This window comes from Cucurbita moschata, unplaced genomic scaffold (genome assembly GCF_002738365.1).
Source record: "Cucurbita moschata cultivar Rifu unplaced genomic scaffold, Cmos_1.0 Cmo_Scf00037, whole genome shotgun sequence".
Taxonomy (NCBI): Eukaryota; Viridiplantae; Streptophyta; class Magnoliopsida; order Cucurbitales; family Cucurbitaceae; genus Cucurbita; species Cucurbita moschata.
The window spans coordinates 1,158,471-1,179,398 of NW_019268553.1; the positions used below are offsets into that span (position 1 = coordinate 1,158,471).

Here is a 20,928-nt window from a genome sequence, read left to right on the forward strand (position 1 = left end):
TGTATGCATATAAGGAAGGCTATGCTTCAAAATTATTGAATTATTAATAAATCATTCAAAAAGTAATAATTCATTGGATATATCTCACCATAAATCATAATTTTGGTAATACAATAAATAAGTTCTAGAAGAAAATTAATAAATAAAGAAAATTTGGAAAGAAATTGAAAATGAAATGTTGTTCATATATTTATTTTTTTTTAATTATTGTTTTTTTCTTATTTATTTTTTGGGGGGGAAAAATCCAAACGAAGTGGCCCTCCTTTTGGTTTCCATTTGTTAAAGTGGGTTCATTTTTTTTTAAATAGTATTTTCAGACCCATTAAATTTTGAAAAGACATTTATGCCCCTGCCTTTATAAACCAAAAAGGATCCCAAAATTCAATTGTTTTTTTTTTTTTTTACTTGTTGATTCCGTTCGTCTTTTCAATGCCGCATCGATTGAACTTGGTAAAACATTTTCTATAATGTCGAGAAAAATTTGGTTGCATCCGTTGGTGTTACTCGTTGAATCAAGAACTTGGTAACAGTGATACAATCAATTTGTTTGATCTAGATCTCGATCGGAATTGAGACCATGAAATTTGTAGTAACCAAATTCACTAAGATCCTGAAATCCATCGAGTTTCATCACTAAGAAAAGTATATGTAATGAAAGAAAATCATTCTAGCTGAGGGCTTCTCAGTCATTTCAATCATTTTTCAACCAAAATCTGGTAAACTCTGTAGAAATATATAAACTTTAACTAAGAATCTGCATAATAATATAATAATTTCAGTCGATTTTCATGTACGGTGAGATTTCAAGCATGTAAATAACAATGTAATATGGATCTTATTTAAATACTTCGTTCAAAGTGTTGGTAAAAAAATGTTTGTGGAAAAGATGAAAAGTAATTAATTTGGTGAAAAATTAAAGATTATTTTACCTAGAATGAACTAAGGGCATAAAAGTAACTTCACCCTTCATAATCATTTGCAACATACACTCTTAAGAAAATGGTGCGTATTCAGAAATGGAAACCAATAAATGTATTTTTTTTGGAATTTACCAAAAAAGAAAAAAAATTACGTTACTGTCCTTTTTGTTCCGTTCCAACTTTATTGTTCTTATCCCAAAAGTGTATATCCCTTAAAGTTATCCAGAGTTTTGTTCTTCATTCAATGCATGAAAAACCGTATATATTAAAAGAATTACCATAAAAACTTGCTAATAAAACAACTCTAGTCTTCAAACAAAATTACCCCAAGAATCAAATATTTACATTAACCATTGCAAGTAAAAGTACAAAATTCCAGAAAGATTCCAAATCTTCAAACAAAAATTTACTGGAACCTAATGGGAACAGACTTTATCTTTTTACAGAAGGGTAAAAAGAACCTGTTTTGACAGTGATTTTCCTCGGCAACAACAAAATGACTGAGACAAAGATGCTGATTTTCACATCACCTGCAGCAGCCAGTGATGAATGTAGGTTACTATTACAGAGCATATATCCAAATCAAATCAAAGAAATGCATGGTCCTCAGAAGATGCTTTGATAAGAAAACAGTGGCAGATAAGGCAATGATAATGATAATGGCTAAGTTAGGCATATTTGTTCCCTAATGTTGGAGAGTTTAAGGGCAGTTTGATTGATAGATTAACCAATTCAATTCAAATGAAAACAGGAAAGGGCCCATCATCATATTTCTCTTCCATTAGAGGCTGAAATTGTTCCTTTTAACAACAGAAAGATTGATGGAAAGAAGGAAATAGTAGAGTGAAAGTGAAAGGATTAGGATGTTCACCTCAATTATGGAGATCTAACAGTTGATATGAATTGATTGTTGCATTAAAAATGATATGAATATAACAAGAGTTGGATGTATTTTTGCTGTAAATTTAGTCCATATACCATCCATTTCTATAGTTTGTATTCTCTCGTTCTCTTCCTACAAGCTTTGCTAACAAACTATGAACCAAGGAGTGTCTGCTTTGGCCCATCACGGTTTTAAAATACGTCTGTTAGAGGGAGGTTTCCACACTCTTATAAGAAATGTTTTGTTTCCCTCTCCAACCGATGTGGGATCTCACAATCCACCCCCCTTGGAGGCCCAGCGTCCTCACTGGCAAACCGCTCGTTGTCTAACTCTGATACCATTTGTAACAATCCAATCCCACTACTAGCAGATATTGTCCGTTTTTGTCCATTACGTATTGTCGTTAGCCTCGCGGTTTTAAAATACATCTATTAGGAAGAGGTTTCTACACCCCTTTCTAGCCGGTCAGGGATCTCAATATTTAAGTAACAAACTTCTAACTTTGACATCTTAAGCAAACTCTTACACCAAAATACGGCGGCCAACACAAATTCAAATGTTTTTCAAGCAGTCCAATGGGGGCATTAGCATACACAACTCCAAACTTAGCCTTATTCTCGGGCCAAATCAACAAGGGACAAGCTCAAATTGGAATTTTTTTAGTCAAGCCATACAACCTACCTCTCTCAATTCTTAAAAATACTGCTAACACGAATCAATATATGAGAATAATATGAAAAATAGTCCACGCTATACAATACTAAAATTTTCCACAAAAGAATTAAAGCAAAAAAAGGGGGGAAATAATCTAGAAGCTCTCCTATCTAGAAGCTCTCCTATCTAGAAGCTCTCCTTATGGTAAGCAGTTGATTTTTTTTCTTTTACAGTAAGTAAAGGCCTTGGGATCAAGAAATCATTTGTCCTGATTATCCAGATACCTCCAGGGAAAAAGCCCTTCCCTCTTGCATGCAAGGCCCCTGGGAAAAAGAGTCTACTTTGTTACGGTGTTAATCCCCTGCCTTAGTGACAAGTTCTTAAAAGCTACGGTTTCAAGCCTGTTTCGATGGGAGGGTTTGGTCTCTAAACAATGTATCGTGTTAAAAAGTCTAATACATTAAAATACGACAAGGATAGTAGTACAAAGAGGCCGTTTTGTTCAGCGTCTTGTGGGGATAATTTTTAAGAGATTATAAACAAAAATAATCTTCTCTTTTGTAATCGCCATCCTCGTGTCCAAACCTACAGAGTTTTTTTAACACTTGGTTTGTCGATTTTCTTGGTTTGTCAATGATACTTTTACTCCCTACCATTGACAAAAGGCTCAAGATTCATCCTTATCCTCGGTTGTGGGCACTATACTAACAGTGCAATAATAATATTATACTTAATTAACTCTAACCTTTCCATTAGGTACTCCAAAACCACCAGGTAGGATCTTAATATTTAACTTCCCATTCCCATTTCCAGTTCACCCACCAACCCACATCCTAATTTGGTTGATTTTCTTGGGCTAAATTACCAAAAATATTCCTAATCTATCCTATCCTAGGTTTAAAAAATACTATGTTTTTTTCAAAACTACAATATTATCTCGAACTTCATAGATAAAGGTTAGAATAATATATGGTAACTGAGACTTGAAGTGTGATGGTTACCTAAAATATTGTGCTCCAACAACAACCATATTCATGGAATCCAACTAAAATTTTTAGGAAATTTGTTTGTTGGCATCCTAAAAATGGCCCTAAGATTGTGCTCTCCATGGTTCCCAAGGTCAAACTATTGCATCTCTTTTAAGTATCAAAACCTCTTTTAACCCCATTTTCATGATTTGGTTAAATATTTCCCTGTTCTTCACCGCATTTTAGCCTTTGCAACCCCCACGAATTATTCAGAGCCCCATTTGCCTAAATCATGAAAGCCAAGTGTCTGTTTGGTCCAAATCCCAACAAAATTTACAGCCTCAGAATACTTAACTGAATTTGTTCTCCAAACACTTTGATTGGCCTTTCAGCATGCTTTAAACCCGTTTCTTTGTTTTCATCAATGACGCCCACTGCCTCCTGACCTGATTCACGTGCATACGTTAGTATTCATATTTATAACCGACTCACCCAAAATGAAACTCATATGCCCTTCACTCACCCTATTCTTGTGAATCTGATGTGGAAAGGCTACCGATGATTCCGGTTGTTTCCATCGTTCTCCATCATCTTTGACCTGTCTCATTCATAGCTAAAGATCATTTTTCAATTCTTTCAGCATTCCAGGAACTTTGTACAACCATTTGCTAAATTTTGGAATCTGGATTTACAAAACTTTAGTTAGGAGAACAGCTTGGAATCAGGTTTTCGACACTAACAATAAAAAACAAACCACTCAGAAACAATGACCGAGGTCTAACAAGCACATTACAATCTTATGCAACTAAACTAACCAAACCAGCCGAATAGTTAGCATAGATACCAAACGACTCTCATCAAATACTAAACTCAAACGTCTCACCTACAACTACTTGAAACAATAATTAGTTCGAAACTATGAACATACAATGTATAACCTATATACAATATTTAAGGCACTACTGTATGACATTAGAATAAAATGACACAAATGTAAAAGAAAAATGCTGTGTACCTAGTTCATTCATTGGATTCACACAGCAATAAGTTTCCACAAGATAGTATAGACATACAACCCGTGCAGAGGGTTTATGTTACAAAAACAAAGAACATGGACAGCATTGCTCTACAGACATAACAACACGTTCATGAACTTAGATTAGTATCATTTTTACATAAGAACGTATACAATCGACGTCCAGTCACTAACCCTTGTGTTCGGCCACTGTTCCACTTCCAATTTCAGGTGGTGACTCGAGGAAGGAAATAGCTGTCAGCTCAGATCTATATTTATCATCATTGTATTCTTTCCCTTTCACCAGATTGTAGTCTATCTCATTGACCAGATTGAGGTTTTCGCTACCAAGCTTTCCAGATGATTGCTTTGAAGAGAAAATTGTTACTGGTTCCACGTAAGAGATGGCAATAAGCGACGTGCAGAAGCTATATTATTCTAGCTTGGACAAATGTGCAGAAGCTATGCAATGAACTATTAACGGCACTGGCAATGAATGACGACAAAAATTATGAACAAAATTTCTAAACACAGTCACACCCCTTGAACTTCAAAAGACCTACCAGGTAAATGCAGTAACTAGAGTCTTACAGCACATATAGACAAGCACACAACAGCGACCAAGAAAATTGGGAGGAAAGGAATGCATAATTTGATTGCAGTTAATCAAACAGGCGAATGATCTTTAGATGTCCATTGAAATTGTGTGCAGGTTTTGCATGGAAAAACTCATACATACAATGACTAATTCAGAAGAACAGCAGATTTGAAATTAAGCAGGTACTCTAGTCTAAGTTGCATGCATTGTTGTTGACGTCACAGCCAAGACTCAATAAAAGCAAAGAATCAATATTCTAGCAGCAACCTGACTCAACAAGACTACAAAAACCAGACCTTTAAAAAATTACTAAAGGACAATAAAAGGAGGTATGAACCTTGAACTAATAATTTTAAATTACGCCGCTTGTTCTAATGCACTTTAATCTCATTTCCTAAACTAAATGCACAAAACTCCCTTACGGTGCTCTTCTGTCGGGCCTGGAGTTTGATCAACTCAGCTAAGGCAGGATAGAGAAAAGAAACAATTGAAATGAAAAGGAGATGGAGTAAAAAACACAAGCAGCAAGCTTATTAACTAATTCACCCAAAATGGAACTCATGTGTCCTTAACTCACTCTATTTCTTGTGAATCTGATGTCGAAAGGCTACCAAGGATCCTGGTTGTTTCCACCGTTCTCCATCAATCTGCAAGTCAGATTTTGTCGCCCCATTTTTCACCTGTCTCATTCATAACTAAAGATCATTTTTCAATTCTTTCAGCATTCCAAGAAAATTGTGCAACCATTTGCTAAATTTTGGCTGGATTTACAAACTTCAGTCAGGAGAATAGTTTGGAATCAGGTTTTTGACAAAAAACGAACCACTCAGAAACAATGAGCAGTATAACAAGCACATAACAATGTTATGCAACTAAACTAACCAAGCCGGCCGAATAGTTAGCATAGATATCAAACGACTCTCCTCAAGTAATAAACTCAATTATCTTAACTATAAACTACCTGAAACAATAATTAGTTTGAAACTATTAACATACAATGTATAAGCTATATACAATATTTAAGGCACCACTGTATGATATTACAATATAATGACATAAATGTATAAGAAAAATGCTGAGTACCAAGTTCATTCATTGGGTTCACACAGCAATAAGTTTCCACAAGATAGTACAGACAGACAACCCGTGCAGAGGGTTTATGTTACAAAAACAACGAACATGGACAGCATTGCTCTACAGTCATAACAACAACATCCATGAACTTAGATTAGTACCATTTTTACATAAGAACGTATACATTTATGATAACGGACGTCCAGGCACTAACCCTTGAGTTCGGTCACGGTTCCACTTCCAATTTCAGGTGGTGACTCAAGAAAGGAAATAGCTATCAGCTCAGATCTATATTTCTCTACATCATATTCTTTCCCTTCCACCAGATTGTGGTCTATCCCGTTGACCAGATTGAGGTTTTCGCTACTGAGCTTTCCAGATGATCGCTTGGAAGAGAGAGTTGTTTCTGGTTCCTCGTAAGAAATGGCGATAAGCAACTCACGAGTCACTTCCTCAGGATCATTCCCACCAGGTACTGTTATATCCATAAAATGGCACTCTGCTTTATTTTCTGCGAGTAACTCACTATGTTATTCTAGCTTGTCAAAAGTACAGAAGCTATGCAACAATCTATTGACGGCACTGGCAATTTATGGCAACAAAATAGACGAGCAAAATTTCCAAACACAATCACACCCCTCCTTGTTGTTTGAAGAAGCCCTCCACTTCAAAAAATTACTTAAGCACAATAAAAGGAGGTATGAACCTTGACATAATAAATTTAAACTCAACTGCTTGCTCTAATGCACTCTAATCACATTTCCTATATTGAATACACAAAACTCCTTTATGGTGCACTTATGTGGGGCCTGGAGTTTGATCAACTAGAACTCTTTTATGATCTATAGTATAGGACACCTAGAGCAGAATAGAGAAACGAAACAATTGAAACGAATAAGAGAAAGAGAAAAGCACAGGCAACCAGCTTATTTACTAATTCATTACTCCATTTATTCCCATTCTAACCAGGAAAAAATTTACGACCTGCATTTTTTTGTAACAATAACATGATAAAATAAGAATAATAACTTAATCCAAATGTAGCTTCCCAACCTTATCTTGACAATACTTAACCTGATTGGTCTTTTAGTCACAGTTTTAAACAGGTCATTTTATATGCAGTAATAATTTGTAAATTCCATAGCAATTAAAAATATACTCGAATCATTTGCAATTCTCGAATCAAATCCATAAAAGTTTTAGACATGTTGAACAAAACATAGCAAGAAACTTTTTCAAACTTAGAGATACATTAAAATCTGTCCACCAAGCAGGAAGAGAGACTCGATTCTGCTAAACTCCAGGCCAAGAGAAAATGTTTCTTGTTGCCGTCAGAAAACGCAGAAGGTCCCAAACATTTAGGCGCAAAATTTACCAACTAGCAGACCCTCGAAACTATATGGTAAAATAAATGCACCTGCTATTTTAAGCACGTATAAAAAAAAACTGTACCATCGCAACTAAACTCCCGGATTATGATAGAGCGAAGGAATGATTCCAATTTCCAACAGAATGGTTGACAAATATTGAGGGAAACTGGACACCATACACCTCTATTATCTCTATTGTGAAGTAAATCGCCAGAAAATTGAATTCAATAATCCTAAAAAAACTGCAGCACCTAATTTGAATTAAAAAACGCCATGTTTTGTACAATCTAGAGACTCCACCTTCATGATTTTCCGTCGGTGAATCCTAAATTCCAACACCCTACCGATTGACTAGATGCTAAAATTTGAATTTCCCAATTTAAAAGTTCGACAGCAATCTATCAATATCTCTGAGAACGAAATCGACTTTTGAATAACCATGAATTCCACGTCTTTTCGCGATTACAGAGAACGAATGATTTCCAACCAAGACGTTTAAAACCAAAACAAAGATCATGAGCAGATTAAACAAAACTTATACGAAAATTAAACTCGTAACAGAAAATCATCGATCAAAAGAGGGAAAAAATAAAAACAAGCGAAAATTCGAAGGAAGAGAGGAAATACCTAGAGAGCGGGCAATGCGTAACACTGTCTGGAATCGATTGAACGACCGGACCTATATATATATATATATATACCCATTTAATTATTTGAAAAAAAAAACGATTGGAAACTCCGTATTTAATGTGGGCCATGTCTACATTTTTAAACTAATCCCTCAGGTCGTGGAACACGGTCTTTTTTCTTTTTTTCTTTTTTCTTTTTTCTTTTTGTTTTAATAACCAATGGTTTTTCTTTTTTTCTTTTTTTTTTAATATATTTTAACCCAAAATTTAATCGTTTATATCAATTTTAATCATAAATTTCCAATTTCAGCGAGAAAATAATATAAATTGATTCATTTATTAATTAAAGTTTTAGATTAAATATATAAAATTCATCATAAAAATTAATATAATCTCGTTCATCAATTTCGAAGATATTTTAATTTTATGTCCACCGCCTCTAAAATTTTTAGAAATTAATTAATTTATTAGATATAAATTTAAATTTTGTGTCGGAAAAAATTGTGAATTTATTAAACAAAAAAAATTAATTTTCAAAGACTAAACTAAAATTTATTAAAAGTGCAGGGACAAAAATATAAATTAGTATAGATTTAAGTATAGGGACCAAAATGATATTTTAAACTTTTTGGGGGCAAAATTGCAAAAACTTCATTTTCATTCGCTATATCTTCTAATAAATACATACAATAACAATTTGCAGGTAAGCATAAGAAATTTTTTTAAGTTCAAACCCCAAACAACACAAGAACACAAGAAGCTCCTCTCTTTGATGGATGCTTTTATACATATCTCCAACTAAAACATCAGGAGTTAACCAAGAACTCGGCTTCTCGAGATCTTTCCCGTTTAACTACGCCATATGTTCTGCTTCTTTGTTTCGAACGATGCTCCGTCGTTGAGCATGTCCTGTGCGTCCGATTCCATTCCTAGTTTCGAGAGTGCAAGAGCCTGCATATAGAACGCAGTCGGCCACTCAGGCAAGCATACCTGAGCCTGCATGGCGTCTCTCAATGCGAGCTCCGGTTGACCAACCATCAAGTAGGAGAGCGCTCGTCTCACAAACACGGTACCAGAAGGAACCGACATCATTGATACTAGCTGCAGTTTCAAAGATGATCATAATGTTAACTATAGACAATGAAATACGACAGCTTTGAGAACTAACCGTGCTACACGAGCTATGAAGTCGAGAGAGAAGAACGAACCTTCGAGTAGTTCTCTATGGCGTTTTTATAATCCTTGTCCCTAAATGCAATATCCCCAAACTTTTTCGTGTTCAACATATCTTGCACTTGCTGAGTCCACTCTTGGAATGAAAGCTGTAAATTGAACAAAGCAAGCATTCATTAACATAAGGGCATGAGGTGTTTAGAAGTACCCGTCGTCTCTTAGCATCTCGGGATTAGCCTTACGATGGGCAAGCAGACAACGAGCATAACGTACATTAGAGGCAAAAGTAATAATAAATGTAGTAACAACGTACTTCATTCTCCGCGCCCTCCTCGTCCTTGTATCCGACTTTAAGTAATATATCGTGTACAGCAGTAAGATCCATCCGTACACAAGCTTTTCCGAGTACCGAAAGCATAGTTGGCAACACCACGGGTGTTTTTGTCAAACCCATTAGTACGAGCGATGCAACCTATGATATCGACTTTAAGAAAAACCCGTGAGTGCGAATAAAAGAATTTTCGAGTTACAAAACAAAACGACATTTACAAGTTTACCTCCTGCTTTTGCAGAGGAGCCACCGCTGAAAGAATGAACTTTACATCGGGACGGTCTCTTGCCTCGTATTGTAGACATTTGGAAGCAAGATCAATCAACTGAGTAGCATCATCATCTCCATATTGTCCTTCCAAGGATGAATCCATTAACAGTAACAAATTCTTCCCTCTTAGCAGATCTAATGCCTGTGATTATAACAAAGGCGATCAAGCAATATAAAAGGGATGCGAAAATTGCTCTATAAAACATATTTCGAATGAGATTCTTATGCTCGAGAAGCAATGGATCGGTTATCATTCACTAGAAGGGGCGAGTAATGACGGTTTCACTCAATATACATGGCTCGGAGGCAAAAGTTATCGTACATGGCTCGGAGGAATGTGCTTCCCGCTTAAAAGGTCGAGCAAAATGGTTCCATAGCTATAGATTACACTCTCTGGTATGACCCTGCCTGAAAGAAACAAAATTGAGCATCTAATTAGCTAAAGAGCCGCTTTGCATGCCTTTCCTGGGCATTTTAGAACTCGGTGAGAAGCTCAGATGTTCTAGTGATATACCTGTTCGTAGAAACTCTGGTGGAGTGTAAGCTAAATTGGTACTGTAGCTTTTTCCGTCCCGACTGTTCTTCATCAGACCAAAACTGGATAGCCGAGGATTGCCATCCTGCAATAAAGTATGTTATAGTTGATGAATGAATAATCCATGGCAGACCGACGTTCGTAATCTGAAAATGCTAAAACTAAAAGAAACAACGATAGCCTTTGAACGTCTACCTCATCAAAGAGAACTCTGTACGCGTTTAGATCATGATATATTTTTCGGTTTTCTGTGCTACAATGATCGAGTGCTTGTGCTATGTAATATGCAACTCTAACACGCATCTCCCAAGGAAATGGTTGTTTCTCCCCTGCATTGTAATGGAAAATCATTCAAAAACTGGAACATCTTCATGCTGAGATAATGAAAAATCCTAAAGTTCAACTGAACAGGAATGTTAAGACAAGGGCGGTGGGTAGGTAAAGACAGGGCCGGTTTATAATGAAAGCTCCAACTGTTACTAATGCCAGGTAAACCATTAGGGTATGATTTTTTTATCTAAGACCGGTAGCAGGCTTTTTGTGAGATCCCAGATTGGTTGGAGAGGAGAAGGAAGCATTTCTTATAAAGGTGTGGAAGCCTTTTCCTAGTAGACGCATTTTAAAACTGTGAGGCTGACGGCGTATGTAACAGACCAAAGCGGACAATATCTGTTAGTGGTAAGTTTGGGCTATTACAAATGGTATCAGAGCAAGACACGGAGTAGTATGCCCGAGGATGCTAGGCCTCCAACGGGGTGGATTGTGAGATCCCACATTGGTTGGAGAGGGGAACGAAGCATTTCTTATAAGGGTGTGGAAACCTCTCCCTAGTAGACGCATTTTAAACCATAAAGCTGACGATAAAGCTGACAAAAATACATAATAGGCCAAAGCAGAGAATATCTGCTAGTGGTGGGTCATGTCAATCAACAATGCTCTTGGTCACCTCAATGGAAATAGAAACAAAACGCCCTTCCAAACTATCTTTTTCGGGTTTATTCATATGATCATAGATAGATTGCAGCAATCCTCGAGAGAGAGAGAACCGACTCATTCTTCTTAACTACATTCTTTCCCACAAAGCTCTTCAATCCTACCTGATATATGACATATCTCACCAGCTCACCATACACTCAACAGCTCATGGAGTTTATGTAATGTACAATCCAGGCACCTTAGCTATCATAAATAAACGCAGACAACGAACGAAATTACTCGACGATATCAGAATCTTCCATTTTGAGTACACAAAACACTTGAAATGAAGTAAACATATTCTCAAGAAACAAAGAGTTAATGAAGTAAAGACCAAACCATACAATGGAACAGATGCTTTGAAAGAGTGTCATTAGGCATGTACTCTGCCACCAACAGCCTCTCATCTCCCTCAGCACAGCATCCAATTAAATTAACCAATCTCTTAAACCTCAGTTTACCAACACCAGAAGCTTCAGTCTGTGTTCAAAATCACATGCAATTAACAAACAAAACATCACTCCAAAATGGAACGAGTGGAGCTTAAACACAGAGATTACCACAAATTGTTGGGGATCAGGCCATGACTGCTTGGAGAAGCGTTTAATGGCAACCAAACGATTATTTCGAAGCTTCCCTCTATAAACAACATTGGGAGCTTTCTCTCCACTTTCAGAAACAATCAACTCTGAGCTGAAGCCATTAGTGGCAGCTCGAAGCTCCACTAGCTCAAAGTTCTTGAATGCAGGGACTTCCCCTACTTCCAGTTCTTCACCATTAGCTTCAAAGATCGACAAAAATTTCAGAATCCAGAACTCAAAAAACCAAAACAAAAACTCAGAAATCATGAGATTTTAAAAGGTATTAAGAACAAGAAACATACCTGGATCTGGTTTGGACTGTGGTGGGGGAAGGTCGTCGTCTGGGGAAGGAAGATGAACGGTTTTGGACTGAAAACAGCCCATGATTGAAAGCTTACATAGAGAAATAGAAATGGCAAAAAGAAAATGAATGAGTTAGTGAAGAAGATTCAGTGAAAATGAAGTAGAAAGTAGATTGAGATCCAGGGGAGGAAATGGGGGGCGGCAAAGTCAAAAAGAAGAGGAAGTTTTGGGAAGAGGGAAAAAAAGAGCATTAAAAGGGGTGGACTTAGGGGAGTGTGACTTGTAAGAGAGTCACGTGATGAGAGAGATAAAGTCACGTGATGAGAGAGAGAGAGGAACAATGAAATGGGTGAGGAGGAAGCCAATTTTTTATAAAATCATCGACTTTTGAAATGATACCTTTGGAGAGCTCGAGCAAGCTATCTCTTGTATGCTTGGGAGATCAAATTAACGTTCGAGTGAGTGTAGGAAGAGCTTTGGGTTAAGTTGCGTACCTTGACAAAGGTGTTACGTCTGCTTTTTACACGAGATAAGGCGCACAGGTTTTGTGACTGTGCCTATATGTGTTGTACCTGGTGGGCAATAGATTGTCTTGATAGGTCGAACAAGTCACTTCTAAACTCGAATGAAATCAACATTGTTCAAGGCACTGGCAATATAAGTCATTCATGTTTGGCATATTGTAGCTACTCTACTACCGGCAGTAATTATAAATAGGCTAAATTAATAAAACTGCTGTTATAAATAGGTTAAATTAATAAAACTATTATCGGTAAATTTTTTAATTTTCAATAATTTATTTATTTTTTAATAACAATAAAACATTTGAATTTTTTATTTTAAGGATATTATTAAAACAATAAGTATTTTTTTATTAATTTAGTCTTGTAAATATTTTAGAAAATAACGTTCTAACCTCCAATGCGCCAACTAATAGTTTGTTTTACTTGGGCCAGAAGGCCCAATAATAACGGCTTTTTTGGGCTCAGACTAGTCCACATAAAAACGACATCATGGGCCGTAGCCCAATCGTATGAACTTGTTGCTTCTAATTTCAGATATTCTTGGAAAATTAATTATTTCAATGTAAAAAAAATTATTTGCTTAAATGCACCTAATCTTATCAATAATTACACACGACCAACTTTTGATATTTTAATAAAGCCACATTAATTATCCAACATATCAAAATACCTAACTTTATATGTAGTTAGACTTAGGGTCCGCCTCGTCCCCAACCTGATTGCAAGCGTAAAGTTAGGGTCCACCTCGTCCACGAGCCAACCTTAACCTTGGGCTCAAACCCCTAATCAACCTTGACCCATCTACGTTACCTTGACCTAATTCTGTTATGGACTTCTTGACTATGTTTACTCTCTATCAATGCTTCGTTATGTTATAGATCATATAATTTAAAATTTTGAATGTCAATAAACCGTTAAACATTGCTCAACAAGGTAACCTAACCATTAATCACGAGATACTTCGAAAAGTTGGATCTACGGTCGGGCAACTACTAAGTGCGTATCGCGGAAGGGTTAGCCTTTCACCTCTAGTCACAAGTCATCCTCGTATGTTGCCACATACGTGGGTTTGGTCCTCCAAGGCCTATTAGAGCTCTCTTCAACTTGCTCATGGCTAGATTGATCGGTTTCGGGTCAAATAGGAAGAACTCGAAGATTCCACCTCTGTAAAAGAGATATAATAAGACATAATAGCGCATAGAGATACAGGTACGGTTCATCACGTTACTTGTCCAAGCGTCTTGCCATCTCGTCGGATATGCCGTACTCTGATTTTGATGAGGTTAGCTAAAGCTTAAAAATTTATCAAACACAAAATTAAAAGTTCGAACGTTAGACACAAATTTAAAAGCCGATGATTAAACTATCCCCGTGGCTGATTTTTTTCGTAATTTTTCTATATATATATATAGAATAAAATCTTCTATTTACAATATCAGGCTACAAACATAAGAAATGAACAAAATCCGGGCCACTTGGACTACAAACATAAGAAACGAACAAAATCTTTTGTCATTTGAAGTATTCTCGAGATTGGAGCATCAATAACCGAAAATGAAGTCTACTTTGCCAACCAGCTACAACTCAATAAGCAGAAAGACGTATAATACCATCCATATCAGTATATATTCAAAAGTGAATTCTACGTTACAATTTTCAAAAAGACGAAATAAAAAGACCATAAAGTGCATACATTTTTTCGACACATTCCCTACTTGGAAAATTCCAACCTATTTTTCCCCACGTTGACTCCTTAAAGGATAGACACATTCATGCCACCACGAGTGACCAAATCTACTCATCAATAGACAATAAGACAACGGAAGATTCCCTTTACAAAAGGAATTAAAAATAGTCAATTTGAAACGGATAAAGACAATCGCAACGAGCCCACAACATAGCTTCTCCTACCCACATCAGAAGTCGAGTATCGCACGCAAACAACTTTCTAAACATCAAGTTGTAACCATACACTTAAATTTATACAAATTTGGACCGACACACATCAGTATATTACCAATCCAAACGACTTTAGATAATCACGAGTATAGCTAAAATACAAAAAAACGAGTTTAAATTTTTGATCGAGAGACGTCAAGGGAAGATATATATAATCTCTTTGACCCAGAGACAACGACATAGTGTCGAAGCCAGCTGGTAATCTAATCTAATTGGTGATATGGTAATATCTTAATCATAACACACCAACAAGTTGCCAAAATTGGTTGCTTTTACGAAAAAGCAACATGAATACAGCTTGAAAAACGTAGCTCAAATCCCTTTTGTTGACTCAATTTTGGGGTCAAAAAGTTAAATGATGAACTCCTACTAATATAATATATCCCTTCCACTACAAAACAAGCCATCAAAACACACGATTTTAAGATGCAATTCAGCTGATAAGTACACACAAAAACAAACAAAAGATATCCTAGTTTACTTATAAGAGACATTTCGTCGAACATCTGGTGGGCGCCCAAAGGCGTAGCCGACTTGAATTGCCATACAACCGATACGAGGCATGCCTTTTCACCCTGCCCGCCCGCCCGCACGACGTCGTTTTCAGCCGGTGATGTTGAACGCCGACACCCCACTGACACAGACCACAGCATCACTCTCTCTGCCATTAAAGCCAACCTTTGCTGACGTGGATCGCACCATTGTTGAGAAGCAGCAGAAAGGGAATTGGATTCTGTACTATTCTGAGAACTGTGCTTACAATGTGTTCGATGAAATGCCTGAACTAAAATAAAATAATATTTAAAAAAAAATATTACCGTTAGTTGAAATCCACGTAATGGCCCACTGGGACTGTCGAATAGAGACGTGGCTCCCACGTTTTGAGCGCTAATTGATCGACCTTAGTGTTAATTTTTTAATTCACACCAAAAAAAACAAGGGTTTATAAAATTATATATATTTATAATTAATTAACACTGATGTTCGAGTTAGCTTACGCCCATTAATTTTATTTTATAAAGAATATTCTTTAGATCTATGTATCTGGGTCTCGATAAGTTGTGTAACAGTTAGAAATAATAAATATTATTTATTTTATTGAATGTTGATAACTACAACTCTTTATAATACAGCAGGTGTTTTATCACAATGCATAATTTTATACGCGAGAGTTGTTATAATTTTAAAAAAATAATTATTCTCCAAATTTTATATGCCAATTTGGCCATTTTACAATAAATAATAGCTGAGATTTTTATCCAAATTTAAAATTTAAAAATTGGATTTTGGACTGTTTGGGTAATTAATTTTGAAAAAATAGTATATTAATTAAAAATGCGGAAAATGAAAAGGAATTTTGTTATTAATTAATATGATTATTGTTAATTTAATGAAAGTGGAAACAGATTAAGTAAGCAATTAAATGAAAGTGGAAAAGTTTGATTAATATAATATTATTTTATTCTGTCATTGTCTTTTCTTTTCTTTTTTTTTTTTTCTTTTTTTCTTTTTAAGACAGGAAAGAAAAAAGGTTAGATTCATCGACCCAAAGTCGCGACACCTATTCAATCAATCCTATGCACTATTTTAACAATATTAATAATAATAATAATAATATATTATTATTATTATTATTATTAATGACCCACTTGGATCGTATGTTTTGTTTGGTTGGTGTGAAAATAAATATTTAGAAATTAAATACAATAAAAAATTAAATATATAATAATCAGGGTATTTATCCATTTTGGTAATTTAGGGTTATTTATGTTTTCTTAATTATTTAATAAATATATTTATTTACGACACATTAATAAATAAAATATCATAAATTTTAAATATCAACGGTTAATGAAGGGTTAACATTTCTCATAAATGTCAAATATTAAAAATAGTTTCAACCCATAAAATCCATGGAACGTAATTCATTATTTAACCAAAGAAAATTATTATTATTATTTTTTTTTTTTGTCAATTGACTAATAAAAATTTGATTTAATTAATTAAAATATTTTTGAATAAAATATAAAAATTACACCAAAACAAAGTATTTTAAAGTCATTGAGTGGGGATTCAATTAAAAATAATAATAATAAAAAGAGAGTCCAAATAGATAAGCAAGAATACACATTATCATTTCATGTTAATCTTACATGTCACATTACAAAGATTTCTTACATGACATATGGTTGGCATGTCAATTTATATAACACAAAAAATATCACATCATACAAATATATATATATATATATGAAATGACATTTTTTTTATAAATATTATTGTCGTTGGACGTTATCAAAAAATAAAATAAATTAAAATTGTCTGTACTAGAAATAATTAAATCAACTCGAACAAATAATAAAATGACGATTTTTCAATTTTTTTTTTTGTATAATGTGGTTCAACTATTAAAATGTAGCGTCAACTTATCGAGATATATATATTATTGATCAAGAGATCATAAATTTAAATTTGTAATTTAAAATTTAATAGACAAACAATATACACGTCACTTTATAAAAAAAATTTATATTTCGTTGTTTTATATGTAATTTTATTAATTCAACTAATTTTGTTGACTCTATCGAAGCTATTTTAGGTCGTTGACAAAATGTAACCGAGACATAAATGATTATCGACACAATACTTTAGAAACAACATGAATTACTCGTTCATGCCCTTGCGTTCACGCCTTGTGCTAGTCATGTATATGGTAGCTCGTGATTTTGTTGTTCGGGTGCAATACTATACCACCGATGAAGATAGAAAGATTTGAATGATCGTCCTTTAAATAAATAATTATATTAATTACGGTGAGTTATACTTATTTTTATATTTTATATAATATATTAAATTTAATACATTCATAGCCGCCATATATATTAAGATCCAAGTTAATGATGGGATGACTATTAAGAATATAAAGATTTATTTGTCCCATACGAACCTCACAGCCGACCTCCACGATTTCTTTCCTTTATGCCATAAATACCCATGCAAAACCCCAGCCACTTTCTCTCTCTCTAACCTTTATAGTTTATAGAGAGAAGGGTATTTTCGGCAATTGATTGCTGTACCTCGTTGACCCTAATTAATTTTAATAAACATTTTTTAAAGTTTTTTTTTTAAAACTAAATTAATAAAAACAATATCTTACTGTTATTCTTACAGGTAAATGTTTAATATTTACTATTTTTTTTTCATTAATACATTTAAAAGCTAATTTAAGAAATTTTGAAAATATCTTAAAATTTTTTAAAAAAATTTCAAAAATACCTCTGAATTTATTTAAAATATTAAAATATTTATAGATAATTTATGAAGTGTTGATACATGACTTTGTCCATATATTAACGATAAAAAAAATTAAATTTTTTTAAGAAAAATAAAAGGTATTAATGTTACTTTTAAAATTTTGTAGGTGCTTTTTAAACCTGCTATTAATAATAATATTTTTAAACTTTAAAAAAAAAATTAGAAATGTATTCAAATATTTTTCCATTAACATTACCAATATTTCATTAGTATTCTATGTATGTGTGTGTATATATATATAAGATAAACAACTCGAAAGCTTACGATCGATTGTGATATTCAACCATTTTATTGTCGTATTAATCATTACATAACAAACAATATTCTTGAAAAAAAAATTAAATTTGTTTTATTATACACCTAATATTAAGTTTTTTTTATATAAATAAATTAATATATTAATTGAAGAGATTTGGTGAGATAATCGATGTAATGAGAGCCACACACGTAAAAATATCATATAATAAATATAAAAGTATACAGAAAAAACATGTATTATTCATATATTATGAAATTATTATTTAGAGCCTTAGAATGAAATGTGGCTGCGTAGTATGGTATAACGCAATATGTGACGTGTATATAATATTATCGATTCGAGAAATTAGGTATCAATTCCAAGAAGTCAATAAAATAAAATAAATATTTTAAAATACAAAATAAATTAGCTAGAAATTCCATTAAAAGTCGTTGAATAATTATGTTTATTTAAGCAGATGAAATTTTGAAATAAATATAAAAATAAAAATCTGGTTTACCTAATCTGTTTATTTTTTAATTAATTTAATTATCAACGTGTTTGAGTTGATTTTAGTTTATGATGTTGTTGGGTTGTGGATTATCTTAAGTAACATTAGATTGACTTGGAAGTCTTTAATTCGTTTTAATTATTGTGATTAGGTTTACTTATGCATCTATTTATTTTTTAATTTTTAAAATTATTTTTTTTGTATTCTCCACTGTTGTGAAGGAGTTTAGGTCTTTAAATAATATATTTATTTATATTTTAGTTTTGTTAATTAAATAATAAGTTTAGACAGAGTGGAACCATTCAAGTCCACTGCTAGCAAATATTGTTTTATTTTAGTTTTTTTTTCTAGACTTCCTTTTAAGATTTTTAAAACGCGTCGAGAAGTTTCCTCACTCTTACAAGGAACAATTCGTTCTCCTTGTCAACCGATGTGGGATCTCCGTAATCCACTTACCTTCGGGGTCTAGCGTTCTCGTTGACACTCGTTTCTCTCTCCAATCGATGTGGGATCTCCATAATCCACCTACCTTCAGGGTCAAGCGTTCTCGTTGGCACTTTTTCTCTCTCTAATCAATGTGGAATCTCATAATTCACCTCCCTTTAGGGCTCAACGTCCTCGTTGTCACACCTCCCAGTGTCCACATCCTTCGAGACTCAGTATCTTTGCTAGCACTCGTTCCCCTCTCTCGACATGAAATCTCACATTCTACCCACCTTCAGGGTTCAGTGTCATCGCTGACACTCATTTCTCTCTCCAACCGATGTGGGATCTCACATGGATATTAAACGAACTAATCCCTCGTATGTGACTGGTTGAGAAATGATAAGTTGAATCGCATGGAAAGGATAATAGCGGGTCGAGTTTGTATCGCACCGAGTAAAAATGGTTTCTTTTGTACGTTGCGTCGGGACGAGGTGCTTGCCCAGCGATAATGTGCTTCGTTTTTTTTTTTTTTTTGATTAATTGTTTATATATTATGGTGTTATGATAAGATACATCCAATTACTTAAAAAAATGAATATTAATAATAAATATTAATTAATTAGTTGCTTGATATTTTAATTTTGAAGGAATCTTCTAGATCCAAATAGAGATTATAATGAATATTCCTACTTCCCTTACGTGGCGTGTGAGACTTTTGTTTTTTTTTTTTAATTGTTTTGTTTTAAGTAATATTGGATTATATCAAGGGGTATTTTGGGAATAATAAAAATGTAATCGAGCATTAATTACAAAAGGTGATCATTTTTTATTCTCACTCTGCTAGTCGGCATCCTTAGAACTCAAATCTCCACGTATTTAGTAGTCACTATAACAATAATTATTTACTTTTTTTAATCAAAATAAAAAAAATTACAATAATTATTTACCTCAATTATCCTTTAAATATCGATAATTAATTTTATAAAAATTCATCAATTTAAACGAATAATATTTATCAAATATAGAATAATATTTTTTTTACACGTTTATTAAAAAAATAATAATGACTAAATTAATAAAATTGCTAGTCAACTTTTAAAAATTAATTTAAAAAATATATTTAAATTTTAAAAAATTTGGTTTATATTCATAAATTTTTAAAAAAGAAATTAGAAAATATTCTTATCTTTACAGCAATTTTCATCTACATAGGGATAGTTAAGATTTTTTTTTATTTTTATAAAAGTTAATAATATATTAATGAAATTTTTTATAATTTAATAGTTTTTATCTAAATATATTTTGAATTTTTTTAAAGTCGAAGAATATTATTAAAATTTAAAATTTTGAAAGGATAAATTGGGTATTTTATTAATTTAGCGAATAATAAATTAATATGAGAGTGAAAACTTATTTTCAAAAAAGAAAAATAAATGTAAATTTGGGCCAATATATATAAAGCCCAATATTTAATTTTTTTTTTGTCGGGTTTAAAAATTAATATTAAGTGCTAAAAATTATTTTAAAACACTAATGGCCTTACATCCAAGTTTAATTACTTTAATACCACAATATATTAATTGTTTTAATTTAAATAAATAAATTATTGAGAGATTATTTTAAATAAAATAAAAATTCCCCCTCGTTTATTTCTGTGAACCTGCCCCCCCCCCCCC

General features: G+C 33.5%; 1 protein-coding gene and 1 long non-coding RNA gene across 4 annotated transcripts; both read right to left on the minus strand.

Moving 5' to 3' along the window:
• Positions 1–1,435: 1,435 nt before the first annotated feature.
• On the minus strand, positions 1,436–8,195 carry LOC111432086. Of its 3 annotated transcripts, XR_002708603.1 has the most exons (6): positions 8,110–8,195; positions 5,616–6,623; positions 4,636–4,926; positions 3,949–4,107; positions 3,781–3,871; positions 1,436–1,450 (listed from the first exon to the last, which is right to left on the minus strand). It is a non-coding gene; the product is annotated as an uncharacterized LOC111432086 (long non-coding RNA). The 3 variants fall into 3 exon arrangements; XR_002708602.1 differs by lacking the exon at positions 1,436–1,450 and having other exon boundaries at positions 3,857–3,871; positions 4,636–4,827; XR_002708604.1 differs by lacking the exons at positions 1,436–1,450; positions 3,781–3,871; positions 3,949–4,107 and having other exon boundaries at positions 4,420–4,926; positions 8,110–8,194.
• Positions 8,196–8,751: 556 nt separating this feature from the next.
• Positions 8,752–12,503, minus strand: LOC111432077 (probable serine/threonine-protein kinase At4g35230). The gene is made up of 10 exons (XM_023068877.1): positions 12,279–12,503; positions 11,956–12,176; positions 11,740–11,875; positions 10,616–10,749; positions 10,400–10,505; positions 10,208–10,293; positions 9,842–10,027; positions 9,598–9,756; positions 9,320–9,433; positions 8,752–9,212 (listed from the first exon to the last, which is right to left on the minus strand). Exons 1-10 carry the CDS (start codon positions 12,358–12,360, stop codon positions 8,961–8,963), a joined length of 1,476 nt encoding a protein of 491 aa, XP_022924645.1. The 5' UTR covers positions 12,361–12,503; the 3' UTR covers positions 8,752–8,960.
• Positions 12,504–20,928: the final 8,425 nt, after the last annotated feature.